This window comes from Camelina sativa, chromosome 8, assembly GCF_000633955.1.
Source record: "Camelina sativa cultivar DH55 chromosome 8, Cs, whole genome shotgun sequence".
Taxonomy (NCBI): Eukaryota; Viridiplantae; Streptophyta; class Magnoliopsida; order Brassicales; family Brassicaceae; genus Camelina; species Camelina sativa.
Genome location: NC_025692.1, coordinates 23,322,080 through 23,341,381, shown reverse-complemented (window position 1 = coordinate 23,341,381; position 19,302 = coordinate 23,322,080). Strand labels below are relative to the sequence as shown.

Below are 19,302 nucleotides of genomic sequence, written 5' to 3'. Positions count from 1 at the left end.
TTTTTTTTTTTTTTTTTTTTTGTCTGGTTGTCAATGTTCAGAAGAGATAACTAATCTTACATAAAATCACATCTGACGAATATAATGTAAATTGGTTTAAAACATAAAACATTTTAGTTTCACAGAAGGGGACTACACATAGCGTCAGCAACAAGATAGGTCTCACAAAAGGGACTACACATAGTGTCAGCGAGAGATAGGTCTTGATTTTTTTAATAGACGATCAACCACCACATTATACTTGTGTGGAAGAAAGAAAGAATCATTTACTCTCGTCAGAGAAGAAGGTTTCTCCCTTTCGTATGGAGAGAACGACGTCGACGTCGACGTCGGCGTAATATCACAAATTTTAGAAACGTGGCTGTGGGACATAAATAGTAAAATACCTTAAATGTAGAAACTTTGTCTTATTATACACTCTGAGAAACTCAAGTTTGTTGATAAAACATTGAATAGAAACATATTCCATTAATTGTTGATCAATCTGAGAACTTGGAGAAGGCTTCTAAAAAATGGAGAGTGGCGACGAGAGTAGGCCGGTGGTTCTGATAACGGGATGTGCTCAGGGAGGGATTGGTCACGCGCTGGCCAGTGAGTTCACTGAGAAGGGATGTCGAGTGGTGGCTACGAGTCTATTACTGAGCACGATGATGGATCTCGAGCAAGATTCGAGGTTCTTCGTCAAGGAGCTTGATGTTCAATCGGAACAGAACGTGAGTAAGGTTGTGTCGGAGGTTATTGATAAGTTCGGAAGGATCGACGTTCTTGTTAATAACGCTGGTGTTCAGTGCGTCGGACCTCTGGCTGAGATTCCATTTGCGGCCATGGAGAACACCTTCAACACTAATGTTTATGGTAAAACGAAAATTGGATTTTTAATGTCAAGTTCTCTCATTTATAGACTAATTGGAGCTTCAATAGTTCATATTATTGAATCATGTGTGCGTTGGCTTTTGGCTTGGTAAAGTGTGTTAGTATGTTTTGAAAGAAGTAAATTTATCCAATGTAGGTACAATGAGGATGATACAAGCCGTTGTACCTCACATGGTGTCTAAGAAAAAGGGGAAGATTGTGAATGTTGGAAGTGTCACTGTTATGGCACCAGGTCCATGGGCTGGGGTCTATACAGCTACCAAAGCTGCTATTCATGCTCTTACTGATACCTTCAGGTTTGCTTGGTTTTTGCGTTTTTCCATCATCTTCCTCTATCGCAAACTGAATCCTGTTTGTGCTTTTTTTCTGTCTATAGGAGAATTGATGGTAAGGTTAAAAGCTACTTGAGCACCATTTCTAGAGGACTAGAATCTCATGTTGGGTTAGGTGGATGTTTTTGTTTTGTGAATTGTTTGTAATGGTTCTGTTCTTGCTTAACGTTAGGTTGGAGCTTAGGCCCTTTGGGATTGATGTCATCAATGTTGTCCCGGGAGGAGTACGAACAAACATAGCAAACACAGCTGTAGCGAGCTTCAACAAAATGCCTGAGCTGAAACTATACAAGCCTTACGAAGAAGCTATCAGAGAAAGGGCGTTTATATCACAGAGGATGAAGCCAACTCCTGCAGAGACATTCGCCAAAGACATTGTAGCAGCAGTGCTGAAGAAGAACCCACCCGCTTGGTTCTCTTCAGGCAGGTACTCAACCCTCATGGCAATCATGTACCATATGCCCCTTTGGCTTAAAGATTTTATCCAGAACCAGGATTTTATGAAGAAGAAGTGATATAATCAGAATCAGCTTGGGGTTTAAGACCAGAATGTAAACATGAAAACGAATGTAAGAGATTGTTCAAACTGTTTATTCAATCTTATGTCCCCATGTTTGAGTCTTAAACAGGGGAGAATGATTACATTATTGTTGTAAAATCATTGTGGTACACATAACTGTAGGAAGGAAAGGTGAGGATTCTACAACCAGAGGAACAATAGTTCTACATTGATTCGACCCAACAAACGTATCATTGAATCCACATTCTCTTGAATTTATAAGCATGTGGCCGGTGAGCATTAATCAATCTTTTAAGTTAACAGAGTCGTGCATGACTATTGACTAATATATTATCACAAATTGGTTTGTTGTTTAAGAAAACTACGTGGAAGATAACAAATCGTTTTGCACCATTTAATTTCTTATGAAATGTGATGTGAAAAAAAGTTTGGTTGGTACTTGTTATTAGCAGTTGGACCACTGCTAATAACAAGCCTACTTAAAAATTGTGTCCACATTGTAAAAAGCCTACTTACGTGACCACATTGTATTGAATTTGAAGTCTACTAATGCTGCAATAAAAAGAAGCTTGAAGGAAAAAAAGAGTAAAGACACAAACCTACACGTCATCCCTACTTCACTTTGGTTATCGCTCCACGTCATCGGCTTTGTCTCTCAATCTGAAAAAAAAAAAAAGAAAAAGAAAATGGAGAGTGATGGCGACGAGAGTACGCCGGTGGTTCTGATAACGGGATGTTCTCAGGGAGGGATTGGTCATGCGCTGGCGCGTGAGTTTAGTAAGAAAGGATGTCAAGTGGTGGCGACGAGTCGATCAAGGAGCTCGATGACGGATCTGGAACAAGACTCGAGGTTACTCGTGAAGGAGCTTGATGTTCAGTCGGAACAGAACGTGAGCAAGGTTTTGTCGGAGGTTATTGATAATTTCGGAAGGATCGACGTTCTTGTTAATAACGCCGGTGTTCAATGCGTCGGACCTTTGGCGGAGATTCCAATTTCCGCTATGGAGAACACCTTCAACACCAATGTCTTTGGTATATTAAAGGAAAAAGATTCGATTTTTATTATACTTTCATTATTTTAACGAGAATGTTTATTGAACAAAAGTGTGAGCTTTTTTTATTATCAAAATGAAGGTTCAATGAGGATGACTCAAGCTGTTGTACCTCACATGGTGTCTAAAAGAAAGGGAAAAATTGTGAATGTTGGAAGTATCACTGTTATGGCACCAGGTCCATGGGCTGGGGTCTATTCAGCTACCAAAGCTGCTATTCATGCTCTCACTGATACTCTGAGGTTTGCTTGCTTTTTGCGTTTTTTCTCCATCTGCTTGTTTGAAGGACTAGAATCTCATGTGAGTATCATTTCTAGAGGACTAGAATCTCATGTTGGGTTTGGTGGATGATGCTTGTGTTTGTGACAAGTGTAGTTGTTGTTCAAATTATATATCTAGTAGCGGATGGTTTTGGTTTTTTTTTTTCAATTGTTTTGTAATATGGTTCCTGCTTTTAACATCAGGTTGGAGCTTGCGCCCTTTGGGATTGATGTCATCAACGTTGTCCCCGGAGGAATACGTACAAACATAGCAAGCTCAGCTGTTGCAGCCTTCAACAAAATGCCTGAGCTTAAACTATACAAGCCTTATGAAGAAGCTATCAGAGAAAGGGCGTTTGCATCACAGAGGATGAAGCCTACTCCTGCAGACACATTTGCCAGAGACACCGTAGCAGCAGTGCTGAAGAAGAATCCACCCGCTTGGTTCTCTTCAGGCAGGTATTCAACCCTCATGGCAATCATGTACCATATGCCCCTTTGGCTCAAAGATTTTCTCCAGAAGCAGGTTTTAATGAAGAAGTGATTATCAAAATTCGGTTTTACCACATAATGTAACATGTACATGATTGTAAAACATTGATCAAACTGTCAACTGAATCTTATGTCCACATGTTTGAACATGTTCGGTTCTAAAGGTAACAGGAGAGAATTATTACATTATGTTGTAACGACTTGTGTGGTACAAATAACTGCAAGAGANTTTGAGTCTTAAACAGGGGAGAATGATTACATTATTGTTGTAAAATCATTGTGGTACACATAACTGTAGGAAGGAAAGGTGAGGATTCTACAACCAGAGGAACAATAGTTCTACATTGATTCGACCCAACAAACGTATCATTGAATCCACATTCTCTTGAATTTATAAGCATGTGGCCGGTGAGCATTAATCAATCTTTTAAGTTAACAGAGTCGTGCATGACTATTGACTAATATATTATCACAAATTGGTTTGTTGTTTAAGAAAACTACGTGGAAGATAACAAATCGTTTTGCACCATTTAATTTCTTATGAAATGTGATGTGAAAAAAAGTTTGGTTGGTACTTGTTATTAGCAGTTGGACCACTGCTAATAACAAGCCTACTTAAAAATTGTGTCCACATTGTAAAAAGCCTACTTACGTGACCACATTGTATTGAATTTGAAGTCTACTAATGCTGCAATAAAAAGAAGCTTGAAGGAAAAAAAGAGTAAAGACACAAACCTACACGTCATCCCTACTTCACTTTGGTTATCGCTCCACGTCATCGGCTTTGTCTCTCAATCTGAAAAAAAAAAAAAGAAAAAGAAAATGGAGAGTGATGGCGACGAGAGTACGCCGGTGGTTCTGATAACGGGATGTTCTCAGGGAGGGATTGGTCATGCGCTGGCGCGTGAGTTTAGTAAGAAAGGATGTCAAGTGGTGGCGACGAGTCGATCAAGGAGCTCGATGACGGATCTGGAACAAGACTCGAGGTTACTCGTGAAGGAGCTTGATGTTCAGTCGGAACAGAACGTGAGCAAGGTTTTGTCGGAGGTTATTGATAATTTCGGAAGGATCGACGTTCTTGTTAATAACGCCGGTGTTCAATGCGTCGGACCTTTGGCGGAGATTCCAATTTCCGCTATGGAGAACACCTTCAACACCAATGTCTTTGGTATATTAAAGGAAAAAGATTCGATTTTTATTATACTTTCATTATTTTAACGAGAATGTTTATTGAACAAAAGTGTGAGCTTTTTTTATTATCAAAATGAAGGTTCAATGAGGATGACTCAAGCTGTTGTACCTCACATGGTGTCTAAAAGAAAGGGAAAAATTGTGAATGTTGGAAGTATCACTGTTATGGCACCAGGTCCATGGGCTGGGGTCTATTCAGCTACCAAAGCTGCTATTCATGCTCTCACTGATACTCTGAGGTTTGCTTGCTTTTTGCGTTTTTTCTCCATCTGCTTGTTTGAAGGACTAGAATCTCATGTGAGTATCATTTCTAGAGGACTAGAATCTCATGTTGGGTTTGGTGGATGATGCTTGTGTTTGTGACAAGTGTAGTTGTTGTTCAAATTATATATCTAGTAGCGGATGGTTTTGGTTTTTTTTTTTCAATTGTTTTGTAATATGGTTCCTGCTTTTAACATCAGGTTGGAGCTTGCGCCCTTTGGGATTGATGTCATCAACGTTGTCCCCGGAGGAATACGTACAAACATAGCAAGCTCAGCTGTTGCAGCCTTCAACAAAATGCCTGAGCTTAAACTATACAAGCCTTATGAAGAAGCTATCAGAGAAAGGGCGTTTGCATCACAGAGGATGAAGCCTACTCCTGCAGACACATTTGCCAGAGACACCGTAGCAGCAGTGCTGAAGAAGAATCCACCCGCTTGGTTCTCTTCAGGCAGGTATTCAACCCTCATGGCAATCATGTACCATATGCCCCTTTGGCTCAAAGATTTTCTCCAGAAGCAGGTTTTAATGAAGAAGTGATTATCAAAATTCGGTTTTACCACATAATGTAACATGTACATGATTGTAAAACATTGATCAAACTGTCAACTGAATCTTATGTCCACATGTTTGAACATGTTCGGTTCTAAAGGTAACAGGAGAGAATTATTACATTATGTTGTAACAACTTGTGTGGTACAAATAACTGCAAGAGAGAAAGGTGAGGATTCTACAACCAGAGGAACAATAGTTCTACTTTGATTCGACCCAACAAATGTATCATTGAAACCACATTTTCAGCAGATAAAAAGGGTCAGAAACTATCTAAAAGCTATAAACTAAACATCATTTCTAATTTTAAGAATGGTGTGGAGCTCCGTAATACATTATCCCCGGTGGCTGGAAAGTGGGACCTTGTTGAGATTGCTGAGCTGAGTTTGGCTGAGGAATTTGAGGCTGTTGATTACCCATCAAATGTGGTGGTGGAGGAGGCGGTGGAAGTCCAGGTGGCATTAATGGAATGTTACCAAAGCTGTAAGGGTTGTTCATTACCGGCGGTTTGAGGAATTGTGGTGGTGCTGGATTAGGGATTACATGGTACTGACCTTGCGTGGTGGGTGTCATGTTCTGGGAGTTGTTGTAAGAAGGGAACGAAGCATTAGTATCTGAAACCGGAACTGTGCTCTCTGACTTTGATAGACCAGAAGTCTTTGTTGCTTCAGCTGCGAATGAAGATAGAACAGACTGCATGATCATATGTGATGAGGTTGATGCTGTGAGTATCGCAGCAATAGATGCAGGCGTCATTTTTGATGATTTTGAGTTGTCATTTGTCTCGGTTATCATGGTAGCAGAGACTGAGCTTGGGGCAGCGGTTGTTGGTTTTGATGTATAATCCTCATCATTAAGCCGTTTCTGCATGTTTTGGGTTTCCTCTGTTTGTTCTTGTGCTACCTAATAATAACAAAATTGTTCATTAGCTTATTATTAGCTCAGGTATGTCACAAACGAGGTTAAAAGATGCAGTGGGAATTCAAACACGTACCTGAATCTGAGCTTTAAGATTGTCCAGTTCCGATTCCTGACACAAAGTAAGCAAAAGAATGAGAGATAGATCACCAAAATAGTGAAACTTGCCAAGTGCAGATTTGTACCTGTTCGCGTAGTGCATCCTTAAGCTGGTTCACAAGGGAAGTTCTACTTCCTTGAACAGATTTAAGTTTCTCCATACATTGTCTCAAAAGGTATTCTTCTTCTTCCAATTCTTTTGCCAACGATTTTCTCTTTGGGTTGTCTTTTGCTGGATAGGCACAAATTGATAAATAAGAACCACATACACTAGACTTCAAGAAAAAACTGGGGCACTTGTTGGTAATCAATAATTAGTAAAACAGTTTCTTACCAGTAGAGCAGGCTTCTTCAACATCTTTCTCCATCTTCCTGATTCGTTTAACAGCAGACTTACATTTATTCATCTCAGCTTCTTCATTTGAGTTTTCTGCAACAACCAAATGATATGCTGATGCTATCTTCTCAGCCACACCTCCACTTGAAGATAATTTCTGGTTCCAAAGGCAAAAAAATCCCAAAAGAGAACTAGTATGAAATTTGACTAAAATTAATAGAGGAGAAAAAGCGAAGTTTTTTGTTTAGTATTTTTACCGTTCTTGATGACTTTGAATCCCGTTTTGAAGATTTGGATCCGCGGGAACGCTTTTTGCTCACTTCAAGTGGCAGAGGAACATCTTCTCCAAACATTACATCTTTAAGACTCTTTGAACGAGAACCAAACACTCTTCTTTCTTCCCATATCGTGACCTACAAATCATGTAAAACCAAATATCTCAATTAGCAACTAAACTTCTTTATTCATGTTCACAAAACTCAACAGTCAACAGTGTCTCTCTGTATAGCAATCACAACTCAAGAACCTCGAATATATCATCCCTAACATCAAACATGTGACAGAGGACTAACCAGACGTCCCTAATATCCTAATCTTTTTGAGCAAAACATGTTCTTTCTTTCAAACACAATTGAACAACATATAAAGTAACTAACCTATTTGCAGAGAGCAAGAATCAAACGACATTAACAAAAAGCTCCAATGAAAGAATTAAAAAGAAAAAGAGAAGAAAGAGAGATACCAAACGTGATACAACGCCTTTGCCATAATCATCTCCATGAGCAACAATGTCTTTGACAGCCTTAGGAAGAACTTTCCAGAACTCTTGCACAAACTCATTACCCTGACGCTTACTGTTCTGAAGAATATCATTAGCCAAATACATAAGAGGGACTTTCTGAGCCATCTCTGTATTGTGAAACTGTTTCTCCCATGTCGTTACTATCAATTCAGCTTTACTCCGATTGAATATACACCAATGCGACAGAGCTTAATTCCAGAAGAGTCAAGAAACCCCAAACATACAAAAAAGGAGCAAAATTTACAAGATCTAAGTTCAGAGGTTAAACCTTATATATGCAAATTTAACTAAAGATAAAGTCATTAAAAGAGGATACTTTCGATGGCCTGTTGAGTGCTATTGAGCTTAGCGAGCTTATCAATCAGGATCTGTTCACTGAACACACTACTCATCCCACCAAAACTCACAAAACCCTAAAAAAACAGAGATTTTGGAGAAGGGAGAAGAAGCTTGAATCCCACCCAAAGTGGTTTACGAATTTGAGGGAGAAGCAGCTGGATTTGCTTACAGACGGTGAGCTGGGCGACAAAAGAATGCGGCGGAGCTGGATAAATATTGCGGCGGAGGGTAAACGGAGAAAGAACCCTAGAAGGCGGAAGCAGATACGTTGTAAGGGATGACCAAAACGACGACGTTTGACGCCGAAATCGATCCCTAAAGAGAGGGGATGGGGAGCTAAAGTCGCAGAGAAGAGAGGAAAGTTGGGTTTTTTTTTTTTCGGCGTTCAGATTACTACTAGATGGGCTTTTTCACTTTCTTGTTCTCTCCCCTGTTTTGTTCCACTTCAATTAATTTTCATTTTCTTTTAACCTAAAAAAAGAATTAATCTTTACATGGAAAAAAAACAAAAATTTTAAATCTTTTTAAGACTGGAGAGTAGATATTTTTATTATTAACTAAAAGATAAAGAAACTACACGGTATTTAACAACAACATTGCTTTCAAGTGTAAGCCAAAGATGGAAACTTTTTTTTTTTTTATAGATCAAATTCCAATGGCTATCACTCGCTATTGTCATCTTCTTCCTCACTGTCTTCCAATTTGATATGGTTCATGTTCCTCTCTAGAGGAGGAAGACCATCGTCATCATCATCCTCTGATTCATCACCAGATTCACCATCGTCTTTCTTAACATCTACCCAAATACAATAAAGAATCAGAAGCAAAAGATTGTGAGACTTCATCTTTTGATGGTATCTTGTGGTAATGACAGAGAGATTTAACAAAGTAGTATGTGACTTACGTTCTTTGAGCGCGGGTGGTGGTTGTTTTGGGATCTGAGTTTGCTGAGTAAGCCACGAATTTTGAACTGAGATGATCTCAGCGCTATTCTGGCATTTTGAGTACTCCTTAAGAATATCCCTGTGATATATATAGGGAGACCTCGTTAAGAAAACACATACTCAAATTGTTGTGTTCACGGATCAAAAAGCAAAATGATGTGAAGGTGTTGAGCTTCTTCAGTTTTGTTACTTGTTGAGAGATAAAAAGGCATGACCCCATTTGAATTTTCCTAGCAAAAGTTCTGCAGTTTCCTCCTCCCCACTGATTGGAAAACAAATGGAGCAAGACGTATTAGAAATCCGGATAATTTATGACCAAATGTATTGAGATGGGTTTCAGGAGAAGAAGTTGATGGACGCACCATAGTATTAAAGCTGCAGATAAAGCCTCAACACATGATAGCTCACATGGTCTTCCATAATTTACTGGATTAGCTGCTACTAACCATGGTACTACAATCATAAAGAAAGAATACACATTAACTAGAGATCGGCCTAAAATCCCCAATATATAGAGCATAGGTGATTGATGTTAACTTCTTACAGAGACGAGGAGCAGTACAACGCAGCTTTGCAAACGGGACATCAGTTAGACGTGCCCAAGAACAATCAACTACAGCTAATCCTTTCCTTTTGATCAGATCATAGTCTTCCCTTGAAACACATTGTCTACCAACTGGACTGCCAAAATCATCAGACACAGATAAGAATGTCTCATCTAATGACATTGCAAATGACCCTAATAAGATACAGTAATTACAAGTAGAGGATACCTTAAGACAACTCCTCCAAAGCCAGTGTTAACTCGTAATTCCTAACAATATCAACCGCAGCAGGATTTTCAGCTGAAACACTTAGAAAGAAGATGACAAATATAAACTTTACAAGCTCATGATACTTACTTTTAACAAGTTGAATCTAGCAAGCTTACGACCTGTGCACCTCTTTGCATCACATTGACCAAAATCCTAACACAACACAAAACGCAATAATAATTACATCAATGAGTAGTGAAACAATCTGATCTTGGAAAGTTTACTGGATTTCGATTATAGAATTTGTTTTCCACCTAAAGATAAAACATAAAGGAAACTATGCATACCCACATTGCCAATTGAACTTTTGGAACTGCTGGTGCTTCATCCTCAGGTTCTACGAAAAGTCACCAAGTAAGAGCATTACTTACTGGTATATTCAACTAACCCACCCACCAACAACAAAAATAATAACTTTAGTACCTTGATCAAGCGGAAGTGATTCATCTTCCCTGCAAAATTTTCAACGAAATCGTTAACACTCGCCAACAACAAAATCGAAAACAGAGAGAAACCTGGATTCGCAAAGATCAGATATTTACCTTCCAAGATCAGTCCGACTGGTTTGTCCACGACTCGAATTGCCTCCTTTAGATCGGTTGTGCTTCCCGTAACCCATTTTTTACCGGCGATATTTCCGACAAACGCAGATGTGATGTTTTTGATCGGCTTAGGGTTTTATATGTAAATTAGGGTTTCTAATAAGCCAGCCGACGACAGTATCTCCGGACCGATGTAAAACAATGGTTTACAGTAAACCAAACCGAAACGAATGATTGATTAATTACAGTATTACACGTGTAGTTAAGCACACCGCTTAGGGCAATTACGTCATTTTGAATGATAATATTGTTGATTAAGACAGAACCGTAAACCCAAACCGGACAAATGATTGAGCACACACGTGTAAAGTATATCGCTTGGGGTATTTACGTCATTGACTACAACACTTTCTTCCCGTTAAGCTTCTTCTTCTTCTTCTCTCTCTTTCTCTCTTTCTCTCTTTCTCAGTCAGCCATAACTCTCCGACCAACATTCACACTCTCTCTCGATAAAATATTTCTCTTTTATTGATTAAAACTTCGATTAAAACCCTAATTTTACTAGATTGTTAGTTTGTTTGGTGTTTACTCTACGTTAAGAGTGCTAGGTCTTGTTCCTGTTTCAGCAAAACCCTAGCTCGGAAAAAAAAAATGGCGTCACGATCTGGTTCTACTTTTTTACTCTTCTTTGTTCTCGTTCTAGCTACGGAGAAGACTCTAGCCTCTGTCTTCTCATCTAGGGTGATCCATCGCTTCTCCGACGAAGCTAGAGCGTCGATTAAGACTCCGAGATCGTTTCCGGAGAAGCGGAGCTTGGAGTATTATCAGTTGCTCGCGAGAAGTGATTTCAGAAGACAGAGAATGAATCTTGGTGCTAAGTCTCAGGCCCTTGTTCCATCTGAAGGAAGCAAAACTATTTCTTCTGGAAATGACTTTGGATGGTACATTATTTACCAAAAAGTTCTTCTTTTTTAATTTTGAAGTTTCTAAATTTTGTACCTTTAGATTGAGAGAAGTTACCTTTTTATTGTTTTTGTTCATGTGTTTTGACTAACTCAATCTGCTTGATTTGAAATTACTAACAGTCTTTTCCTTTGGGTTTACTTGTTTTTTGGATATATACTGATATGTGCACTAGTGATATCTGTTGCCTTATATGAATTTTGTGTGTGATTGTTTTACTCAGGCTACACTATACATGGATCGACATAGGGACGCCGAGTGTATCGTTTCTTGTGGCTTTAGATACTGGAAGTGATCTACTTTGGATTCCTTGCAACTGTGTGCAATGCGCTCCTTTAACATCCACTTATTATAGCAGCCTGGTATGTGATATTAAATGATAAAGCTTGTTGGTTATATATGTAGTATTTAAGAGTTAGATAGTGAGAATGATGAACGGTTTAGCGCTTATTTCCAATTGATTGATTGGCAGATGCTTCCTCGTGTTTGGGGGCACCTATTCTGCAGGCTACTAAAGATCTGAACGAGTATAATCCATCAAGTTCAAGTACCAGCAAAGTCTTTTTGTGCAGCCATAAGCTTTGTGATTCTGCTCCAGATTGTGAGAGCCCAAAGGAGCAGTGCCCTTATACTGTTAACTATCTTAGTGGAAACACCTCGACCTCGGGATTACTTGTTGAAGACATCCTGCATCTTACATATAATACCAACAATAGATTGACGAACGCTTCTTCCTCTGTCAAGGCTCAAGTTGTTCTAGGGTGTGTTTTACTTTTACCATTGTATTGGTGATGTTTTTTTTTGTGTGTTTTAGAGTATAGTATTGATAAGTGTGTCTTCATATTGCAGATGTGGTAAAAAGCAAAGTGGGGATTACTTGACTGGGGTTGCTCCTGATGGTTTGATGGGTTTAGGACTTGGAGATATCTCGGTTCCAAGTTTTCTTTCTAAAGCAGGAATCATGCGAAACTCGTTCTCCTTGTGTTTTGATGAAGAAGATTCAGGGAGAATTTACTTTGGTGATATGGGACCATCAGTGCAACAATCAACACAATTCCTTCCTGCCGACAATAAATAGTAACAAACGTTCTCTATACTTCAGGTTTTTATCCATTTTAAGATACCTTTAGTAATTAGCACCTTGTGTTGATTTTGTTTACAGTATTGTGGGTGTGGAGACTTGTTGTATTGGCAACTCGTGTCTGAAGCAGACGAACTTCAGAACTTATATTGACAGTGGACAGTCATTTACTTATCTGCCGGAAGAAATATACAGAAAAGTTGCGCTTGAGATGGACAGACATATAAATGCTACGATGAAGAGCTTTGAAGATGTTTCGTGGGAGTATTGCTATGAATCTAGGTACTCTCATATGTTATGCAAAACAAAGACATAGAGAAAGAAGCTCCTTGGTTTATATATATGCTTTTCTCTTAATGTTCTTTTTGATTTTCCTTGGTGATAGTGTTGAGCCAAAAGTACCAGCGATCAAACTCAGGTTCTCGCACAATAACACATTCGTGATTCACAAACCTTTGTTTGTATTCCAACAAAGCCAGGTTAGACCATATATCCACATTTTATGATTTATGCTAGAAAAGACGAGATTTAGATTTTGATATGAACCATCATTTTTCAGGGGCTTGTCCAATTTTGCTTGCCTATCAGTTCTAGTGGAGAAGAAGGCATAGGAAGCATAGGACGTATGTATTAACCTTATTCATCATCTCTCTTTCTTTCTTACATGCTCAGACCAGTGTCTCCATCAATTAGACTTGCCTTTTCCTTTTGCAGAGAACTACATGAGAGGTAATCGAATGGTTTTCGATAGAGAGAACATGAAGCTAGGCTGGTCACCCTCCAAATGTGAGATTCTGATTTAAATACAACTCAAAGTACTAAGATCTCTTGTAAGATCCAAACCTAAATCAAAATGACACCGGTGTTGTTTTGCAGGCCAAGAAAATGAGATAGAGCCCCCTCAAGCTTCACCGGGTAGCACTTCAGCGCCATATCCTTTGCCAACAGAGGAGCAGCAAAGCAGAAGCCATGCGGTTTCACCAGCCATTGCAGGTAAAACTCCATCCAAAACACCATCATCATCATCATCACCATCAAGATCATCATGTAGCTTCTCTTCTATGATGATATTATTCAACTCTCTACTTCTGCTACAAGGGTTTGTCTCTCATATGTAGAGAACAAAGATTGTGTTATCAAAAACAAAACTAGTCTGCCTTGCATATATATATATAAGAAGTTGATCTTATAAGTCTTCCATCAGTTCTATTATCTTCTTCAAGGAAATCAGAATTAATTAGCAAATGCATATAGTGCAAAAGTTTCATCTCACAATCATGTTAGTAATAGTTTTGATTTTTGTTCTAAATTATTTATTTACCGTCTGTGTTCGGTTTTTAAATGATTAATAGACTTCTTAAAGGATATACAATTGAATCATTGGAATAAAAAGATTCACAATTTTTACCAAAAAAAGTTTGAAAAATAAAGAGAAGTAAGAAGAAGACCAACGGCAGTTGTTTTCTAAATCCGTAACTTTCCGTTCGGTCTCGAGGCGGTTGGTTTCAAGAGTCATGGCCACGGCGTTTCACGAGCTGCTTCTGAGCCTCAGACAGTCCTCTGATCACTTCCTCATCTTCTGGTGTCTCTTTTCTCAATATCTCATAATCCCCAATAGCTGCTTCCCAATTCCCAAGCTGCAACCACGTAAAAAAAGACATTAACTTAAACTGTAACCCCAATTTCATATTATATTCACGATTCTGCCACCTGTTATACAAATCATTACCTTAGTGTTACAATCGGCTCTTCTGAGTCGAGCCTTGGTGTAGCCAGGGCGGAGGGTGAGTGCTGTCGTGGAGTCTTCAATGGCTCGATCGAATTGGCCCATTTTGGATAGACAAGCCGCTCGGTTACATAGCAATACTGAGTTTCTTGAGTCGTGGTCTAATCCTTCGCCATAAGCCGCACAAGCTTCTTGAAACCGTCCAGCTTTAAAGAAATCATTGCCTCTTGATCGCGCTTTTGTAACAGCCTGAGCGCGCCGGAGAACCATACTCACTTCCCTGTTGTTACCGTCCAACTTCCCCGCTCGTTGGATCGCCTCAACCGCTTCTCCGAATCTGTTTGAACAACCCGGTTTAGGTCAAGATATCATCTACAGCTGTTAGCTTTGTATGGACTCAAAAGAGAACAAACCTGCCGGAAGCCATGTGAACTTGAGCCCAGACGACCAAGAAACCGGCGTAACCGATCGGTCCGTAATACTTTGTGCTCATTTCCCCATCGAAAACAGGGCATCTTGACAAAACATTGTCGGCCTCTTGATGTCTGTAAGTCTTCAAAAAGGCCTCTGCTTGTAATGCATATACTTGAGGAGCAGCATCGGCTCCTGTAGCTATGGTGTTCTCTGTTTCTTTGATCAAAGTGTTCCAATCTCTCACTCTTTTGGCCTCTGTGCATTTGTTGAGATGTGTTTGAACCATTTTAGCCTTTGATAAGTCTTCTTGGTCAGCTTCTGGACCCGCATGCTTGAAATGATATATTGACTTCTCAACCTCCCCTAACCTGTTGGTTTACTTTTTCAGAAAAATGATGATATATAGTACTTGAGTCACAATGTAAGGTTTTTGATGAGATTACCTGAGGTACAAGTTACCTAACCGATGGTGTGCTCTATGGTAATGAGGCTCTATTCTTATTGCTTCTTTACACTCAAATATCGCCTCAAGAATTCTCCCTAATGCCGTTAAAGTTGCGCTCTTGTTGCTACGATACGAAGCCTTTTTTGGATCAATGGCTATCGCAGCATCATACAAGGCTAACGCCTCTGCAAAATTCCCGTTCTTGTAATCTTCATTACCCATTATCTTTAACGTTTCGGGATCGATTCTTGTCGAAATCGCTCTACACAAAGATCCTGACTGATCTTGATTATTTGAGGCCGGTAAGGGTGCAACCGATGTTCTTTTTTCCTCTGAAATCGTCTTCCTCGCCTCATACCCTCCTCCACCACTATTATTACCGTATCCATTGTTCTGGATAGTACTTTGATTCCCACCTGATGTTCCGGGCTGCTTCAAGTTCCCAAGATTGCCAAATAACATCACGTTGCTTGAAGAAGCTCGAACCATAGAGCTTTTATTCCCTTTTGCTTTCTGATTGTCGATGATCATACTCTCTAGCTCACCTGATAAACCAATGGCTTCCCTCGGAACCTTCCTCGTTTGTTGTTGTTGTTGGACTGGTCCTTGATTATTACTTGGTTGGCTGTTTCCATTACTGCCTAATTGATGGTTACTTGGGTATTGATTCGATGTAGGTTTTGAATTAGGTTTCTGTACTTGGTTCTGGACTGGCTCAGGTAAAACTTTATTTTCTTGAAGCTTCCTCGGGTTATATTCTGTACACGGAGATTTGGTGAACTGAATGTTAGCGGTGGTAGCGGTGGTAGCGGTGGCGGTGGAGGCATTGCTGCTACTCATAGTGCTTCTATGGCTACCATTGTCCGGGGGACATTTCTTGGACCACAAGCCACGTCTACCAAACACAAATCCCAAAAACCTACAACGCGTCCTTTTCTCCCCTGGATGATCTGCCATCCTTCCGCCACTAGATAAAACCGGAACCCGGCCGAGGAACAGCCAATCCAACCCCGAGAAAGGGTAATATATAAATTTAGCTATAAATATAACGAAATAGAGCTTAATGGTTGGTATTTAAAGAAGAGGAGACCATTGTTAATAGGGGAGATGGGATGGAGGTAGCTTCATTTGTTCCGTGTCCTCTTCTTGAATCAATGATTTGATACAAAATGTCATTATGATCAAACGTCGTCAGGTTAACAGGAAACGTAAAAAGGATCTACTAATAGAGGTTAAAATAACGTAAAGAAAAAAGAAAGAAGAACGAGAACAAGAACTAGAATGATTTATTTTCTCTTCTCAAATCGATATCAAATTCTCTCGATAGAGCTTGTGTGTGGGTTTGTCTTCTGTTCTATTCTTCTGTCAATTCAAGTTTTTTTTTGTTTTTTTTCTTCTAGTTGTTTGTTCTTTTTTTGTTTCTGTGGCTATATTGCATGTTGACCTGGTATCATAAGAGAAACAGAAAATGAACCTTAGATTTGTTAAGTCAATATTTAGAAAGAAAATTAGAGACTTGTCGGAACAAAAAAAACGTCCGAGTTTTTCTCGACCCGATTCTATTTTTGGTTGATTTTTTTATGAGGTTCACGTTGGGTTTTTATTTCTATGTAGTAGTAGTAAATCAAGGTGTTTACGACGACGTATGTAGCTTTCTCATAAAATCTAAAATAAATGTTGGGCTCGTCAAATCAAAATTCTAAGGAGATACATATGGATTTTCTTAATGAGCCATTAGATTTCAGAGCTCAGTTCTTACACTGACTGACCCTCCCTTAGTCCCTTTCGTGATCTGTAAAACTGGTATACGTATCCGGTATCAAATTTTGATAGTGAATAAACAAATGATTATTAGGTACTAATCACCTCGAAACCCTAAATTAATAACATAATAGAGCAATAAACAATTCTTAAAACGAGTGGTTAATTAGCAAATTACGTTAACCCTTAAGAACCCAACGGAAGAAAACAAAAACGTAATATTAAAAAAACAATGGGATCGATCGATTCAATTAGTCGAGAAGCAGAACTTGTGGGCTTGGTGGACACACGTACAAAGAATTTATTATATATGTATTAATATTTGTACCTTTACTTTGTTTGCATGCTCGTATTCGCTTTTAGGTTCAATAAAGAAAAGATCTGCCGACTTACTTCTCTAGAGTAGAGAGTAGAGAGTAGAAGACTAGAAAAAGGGTTTATCCGTTTATGTTTCCATTAAGGACACGTACTGAAGTAGACCTTGGCTCGAGGCATGACAAGAGTCAGACGAGTCATATCACCTATAGTTTAAGTAGTGACCGACACGTTGTTAGTCATTTTGATCTCCTCAGGGTCCTGTTTGGTTCATTGGCCGGCGAAGTATAGCTTGACACTCCATAAGACCTCCGAATATAAACTAATAAGATGCAGAGTGATAATTCATTGTTGTAATGATATGTATATATCCCATTCATCTTGTGTGGGGTTTAGAGGAGAAATGATTCTTATCATGTATACATGTATCAAATCTTGCCAACCGCAACAAACAACAGTACAACACAACATTTACTTCTTTTTTTTTTTTTTTTCTCAAATAGTATAAATTTGCTGTCTGAATTTAGAAAAGTATGTATGATTTTAGAAAGTCATAAAAATTGACAAGAAGCTAATATTCTAATTAGGTGTGTGTCAACCAGTAAATGTAACTTGACAAAGCTATTTAAGCGATCAGAGACCGAGACGTGACACCGAGACCAAGTCTATATTTTGCATGCCGAACTTTTAGGACCGAATTTAACAAAAAGAATTGATAACCCCATTTATGCAATCACATCCTCTAATCACATCCCTATAATATAACAACTAATTCAAGATGAATACATCTTAGGAAATATCTAATTTGCGTTTAATAAACGATTACATATTTGGTAAGATCTTATTAGCTTTAAATGTACACTATTAATCCAATAATATCAATTGAAAATCATAGTAAGAACATGTCAGATCATTCATTCCTAAATCATAACTAACAAATCGTAAAATGTATATTCTGAACTTGCGAAAACCCTACCTACAACTGTTAACAGTATATATATCAACAAAATAATAGACTTGTGGTGTATCACAGAGTAAAACCTAGTAATTTATATGTTGAATGTACAATGTGTTTCTAATTAACACGTTTTACTTAATTGTGCAATAATCCCTAACAAAGTAAACCGAAAGAGACGCGGATTCGACGACTCGCATGGTTAGGTGACAGTAGGAGTAGGACACGCAAACATACTACAACGTACGCGAATAAGAGATCCATCCAAGAAAAAAAAAAAAAAAAGTAGGCCCATTAAACACATTATTAGGCCCAGTAGGTCCCACTTTCTTTTTGCATCTGTTCTCCTCCCCTACATAAACCAAGCCGCAGAGTCCCTAAACTAAGCACTGGAACACACCACACACACACACTCTTCATCTCCTTCCTCTCTCTTTCTCTCTTCATCTTCACGTATCCACATTAAATCCCTTATTTTTCTCTAATGGGTAAGCTTTGTTTTTTAATATATTTGATCTCGAGTTAACTAATATAGTACTCTCCTCTCTCAATAACCAATCCTCTGTTTTGTTTTTATTCCTTATATTCTGTTTTCTCAGTGAGCTTTGTCGTGGAAAACCCACAGACCATGTCAGCGAGTCAAAACGTATTCGTATCAGAGACCACAATGTCAAGTATCATCCCCAACAACTCTTCTTCCCAGAAACTCCCTCCTGGTTTAATCTCAATTTCCAAGAAAAATCTTCTCAAGAACATTGACATCATCAATGGAGGTGGTGGCCATAGAATCAACGCTTGGGTCGATTCAATGCGAGCTTCTTCTCCTACTCATCTCAAATCACTTCCTTCTTCTATCTCCTCCCAGCACCAACTCAACTCATGGATCGTAAGAGACATCTCCATCCATTTATACTTTCTCTCTCACAAACTCTTCATGATGAGTATTCCTTCCACACTTAACAGTTCTTTTTTCTCGTCTATTTCCGACAGATGCAACATCCTTCAGCACTAGAAATGTTCGAACGGATCATAGAAGCTTCTGGAGGGAAACAAATCGTAATGTTTCTTGACTATGACGGTACCCTATCTCCCATAGTTGATGATCCAGACAAAGCTTTCATGTCAAGCAAGGTTCGTCACATCAATCTTTTTGACTTAATCATGTTTTGTAAATCTCTGTAATTAGTCACACCACTTTAATTGCTGTTTCTCTCAGATGAGAAGAACTGTGAAAAAACTAGCAAAGTGTTTCCCCACTGCTATAGTTACTGGTAGATGCATAGACAAGGTATTTTTTTTTTTTTTTAATATTT

General features: G+C 38.8%; 8 protein-coding genes across 9 annotated transcripts in view; 5 read left to right on the top strand and 3 right to left on the bottom strand.

Annotated features, from left to right (window-relative positions):
• LOC104708105 (NADPH-dependent 1-acyldihydroxyacetone phosphate reductase-like) lies at positions 382-2,193 on the top strand. The gene is made up of 3 exons (XM_010424601.2): positions 382-855; positions 1,010-1,169; positions 1,378-2,193. Exons 1-3 carry the CDS (start codon positions 513-515, stop codon positions 1,718-1,720), a joined length of 846 nt encoding a protein of 281 aa, XP_010422903.1. The 5' UTR covers positions 382-512; the 3' UTR covers positions 1,721-2,193.
• Positions 2,318-3,718, top strand: LOC104708104 (NADPH-dependent 1-acyldihydroxyacetone phosphate reductase-like). Its single transcript, XM_010424600.2, has 3 exons — positions 2,318-2,757; positions 2,860-3,019; positions 3,242-3,718. Exons 1-3 carry the CDS (start codon positions 2,412-2,414, stop codon positions 3,579-3,581), a joined length of 846 nt encoding a protein of 281 aa, XP_010422902.1. The 5' UTR covers positions 2,318-2,411; the 3' UTR covers positions 3,582-3,718.
• Positions 4,226-5,655, top strand: LOC104708103 (NADPH-dependent 1-acyldihydroxyacetone phosphate reductase-like). The gene is made up of 3 exons (XM_010424599.2): positions 4,226-4,697; positions 4,800-4,959; positions 5,182-5,655. Exons 1-3 carry the CDS (start codon positions 4,352-4,354, stop codon positions 5,519-5,521), a joined length of 846 nt encoding a protein of 281 aa, XP_010422901.1. The 5' UTR covers positions 4,226-4,351; the 3' UTR covers positions 5,522-5,655.
• On the bottom strand, positions 5,676-8,443 carry LOC109124683 (regulation of nuclear pre-mRNA domain-containing protein 1A-like). Its single transcript, XM_010424598.2, has 8 exons — positions 8,198-8,443; positions 8,006-8,102; positions 7,630-7,877; positions 7,145-7,300; positions 6,885-7,044; positions 6,637-6,782; positions 6,528-6,563; positions 5,676-6,436 (listed from the first exon to the last, which is right to left on the bottom strand). Exons 2-8 carry the CDS (start codon positions 8,079-8,081, stop codon positions 5,840-5,842), a joined length of 1,419 nt encoding a protein of 472 aa, XP_010422900.1. The 5' UTR covers positions 8,082-8,102; positions 8,198-8,443; the 3' UTR covers positions 5,676-5,839.
• On the bottom strand, positions 8,550-10,520 carry LOC104708101 (ribosome biogenesis protein TSR3 homolog). Its single transcript, XM_010424595.2, has 10 exons — positions 10,330-10,520; positions 10,211-10,239; positions 10,075-10,124; positions 9,875-9,940; positions 9,746-9,786; positions 9,517-9,653; positions 9,335-9,425; positions 9,163-9,234; positions 8,933-9,051; positions 8,550-8,824 (listed from the first exon to the last, which is right to left on the bottom strand). Exons 1-10 carry the CDS (start codon positions 10,404-10,406, stop codon positions 8,691-8,693), a joined length of 816 nt encoding a protein of 271 aa, XP_010422897.1. The 5' UTR covers positions 10,407-10,520; the 3' UTR covers positions 8,550-8,690.
• LOC104708097 (aspartic proteinase-like protein 1) lies at positions 10,784-13,576 on the top strand. The gene is made up of 9 exons (XM_010424593.2): positions 10,784-11,270; positions 11,516-11,654; positions 11,800-12,053; positions 12,142-12,369; positions 12,455-12,655; positions 12,759-12,852; positions 12,933-12,996; positions 13,088-13,159; positions 13,250-13,576. The coding sequence occupies exons 1-9, from the start codon at positions 10,981-10,983 to the stop codon at positions 13,489-13,491; spliced, it is 1,584 nt and encodes a 527-aa protein (XP_010422895.1). The 5' UTR covers positions 10,784-10,980; the 3' UTR covers positions 13,492-13,576.
• LOC104708100 (inactive TPR repeat-containing thioredoxin TTL3-like) lies at positions 13,633-16,397 on the bottom strand. The gene is made up of 4 exons (XM_010424594.2): positions 14,957-16,397; positions 14,513-14,881; positions 14,103-14,436; positions 13,633-14,010 (listed from the first exon to the last, which is right to left on the bottom strand). Exons 1-4 carry the CDS (start codon positions 15,913-15,915, stop codon positions 13,879-13,881), a joined length of 1,794 nt encoding a protein of 597 aa, XP_010422896.1. The 5' UTR covers positions 15,916-16,397; the 3' UTR covers positions 13,633-13,878.
• Positions 18,437-19,302, top strand: part of LOC104708096 (probable trehalose-phosphate phosphatase I) — a 2,772-nt gene continuing 1,906 nt past the window's right edge. For both annotated transcript variants that reach the window (XM_010424592.1, XM_010424591.1), the window contains exons 1-4: positions 18,437-18,477; positions 18,589-18,875; positions 18,980-19,120; positions 19,206-19,277. In XM_010424592.1, coding sequence (XP_010422894.1) covers positions 18,474-18,477; positions 18,589-18,875; positions 18,980-19,120; positions 19,206-19,277 — 504 coding nt within the window. In that variant the 5' untranslated portion in view covers positions 18,437-18,473. The remainder of the gene's footprint in view (positions 18,478-18,588; positions 18,876-18,979; positions 19,121-19,205; positions 19,278-19,302) is intronic.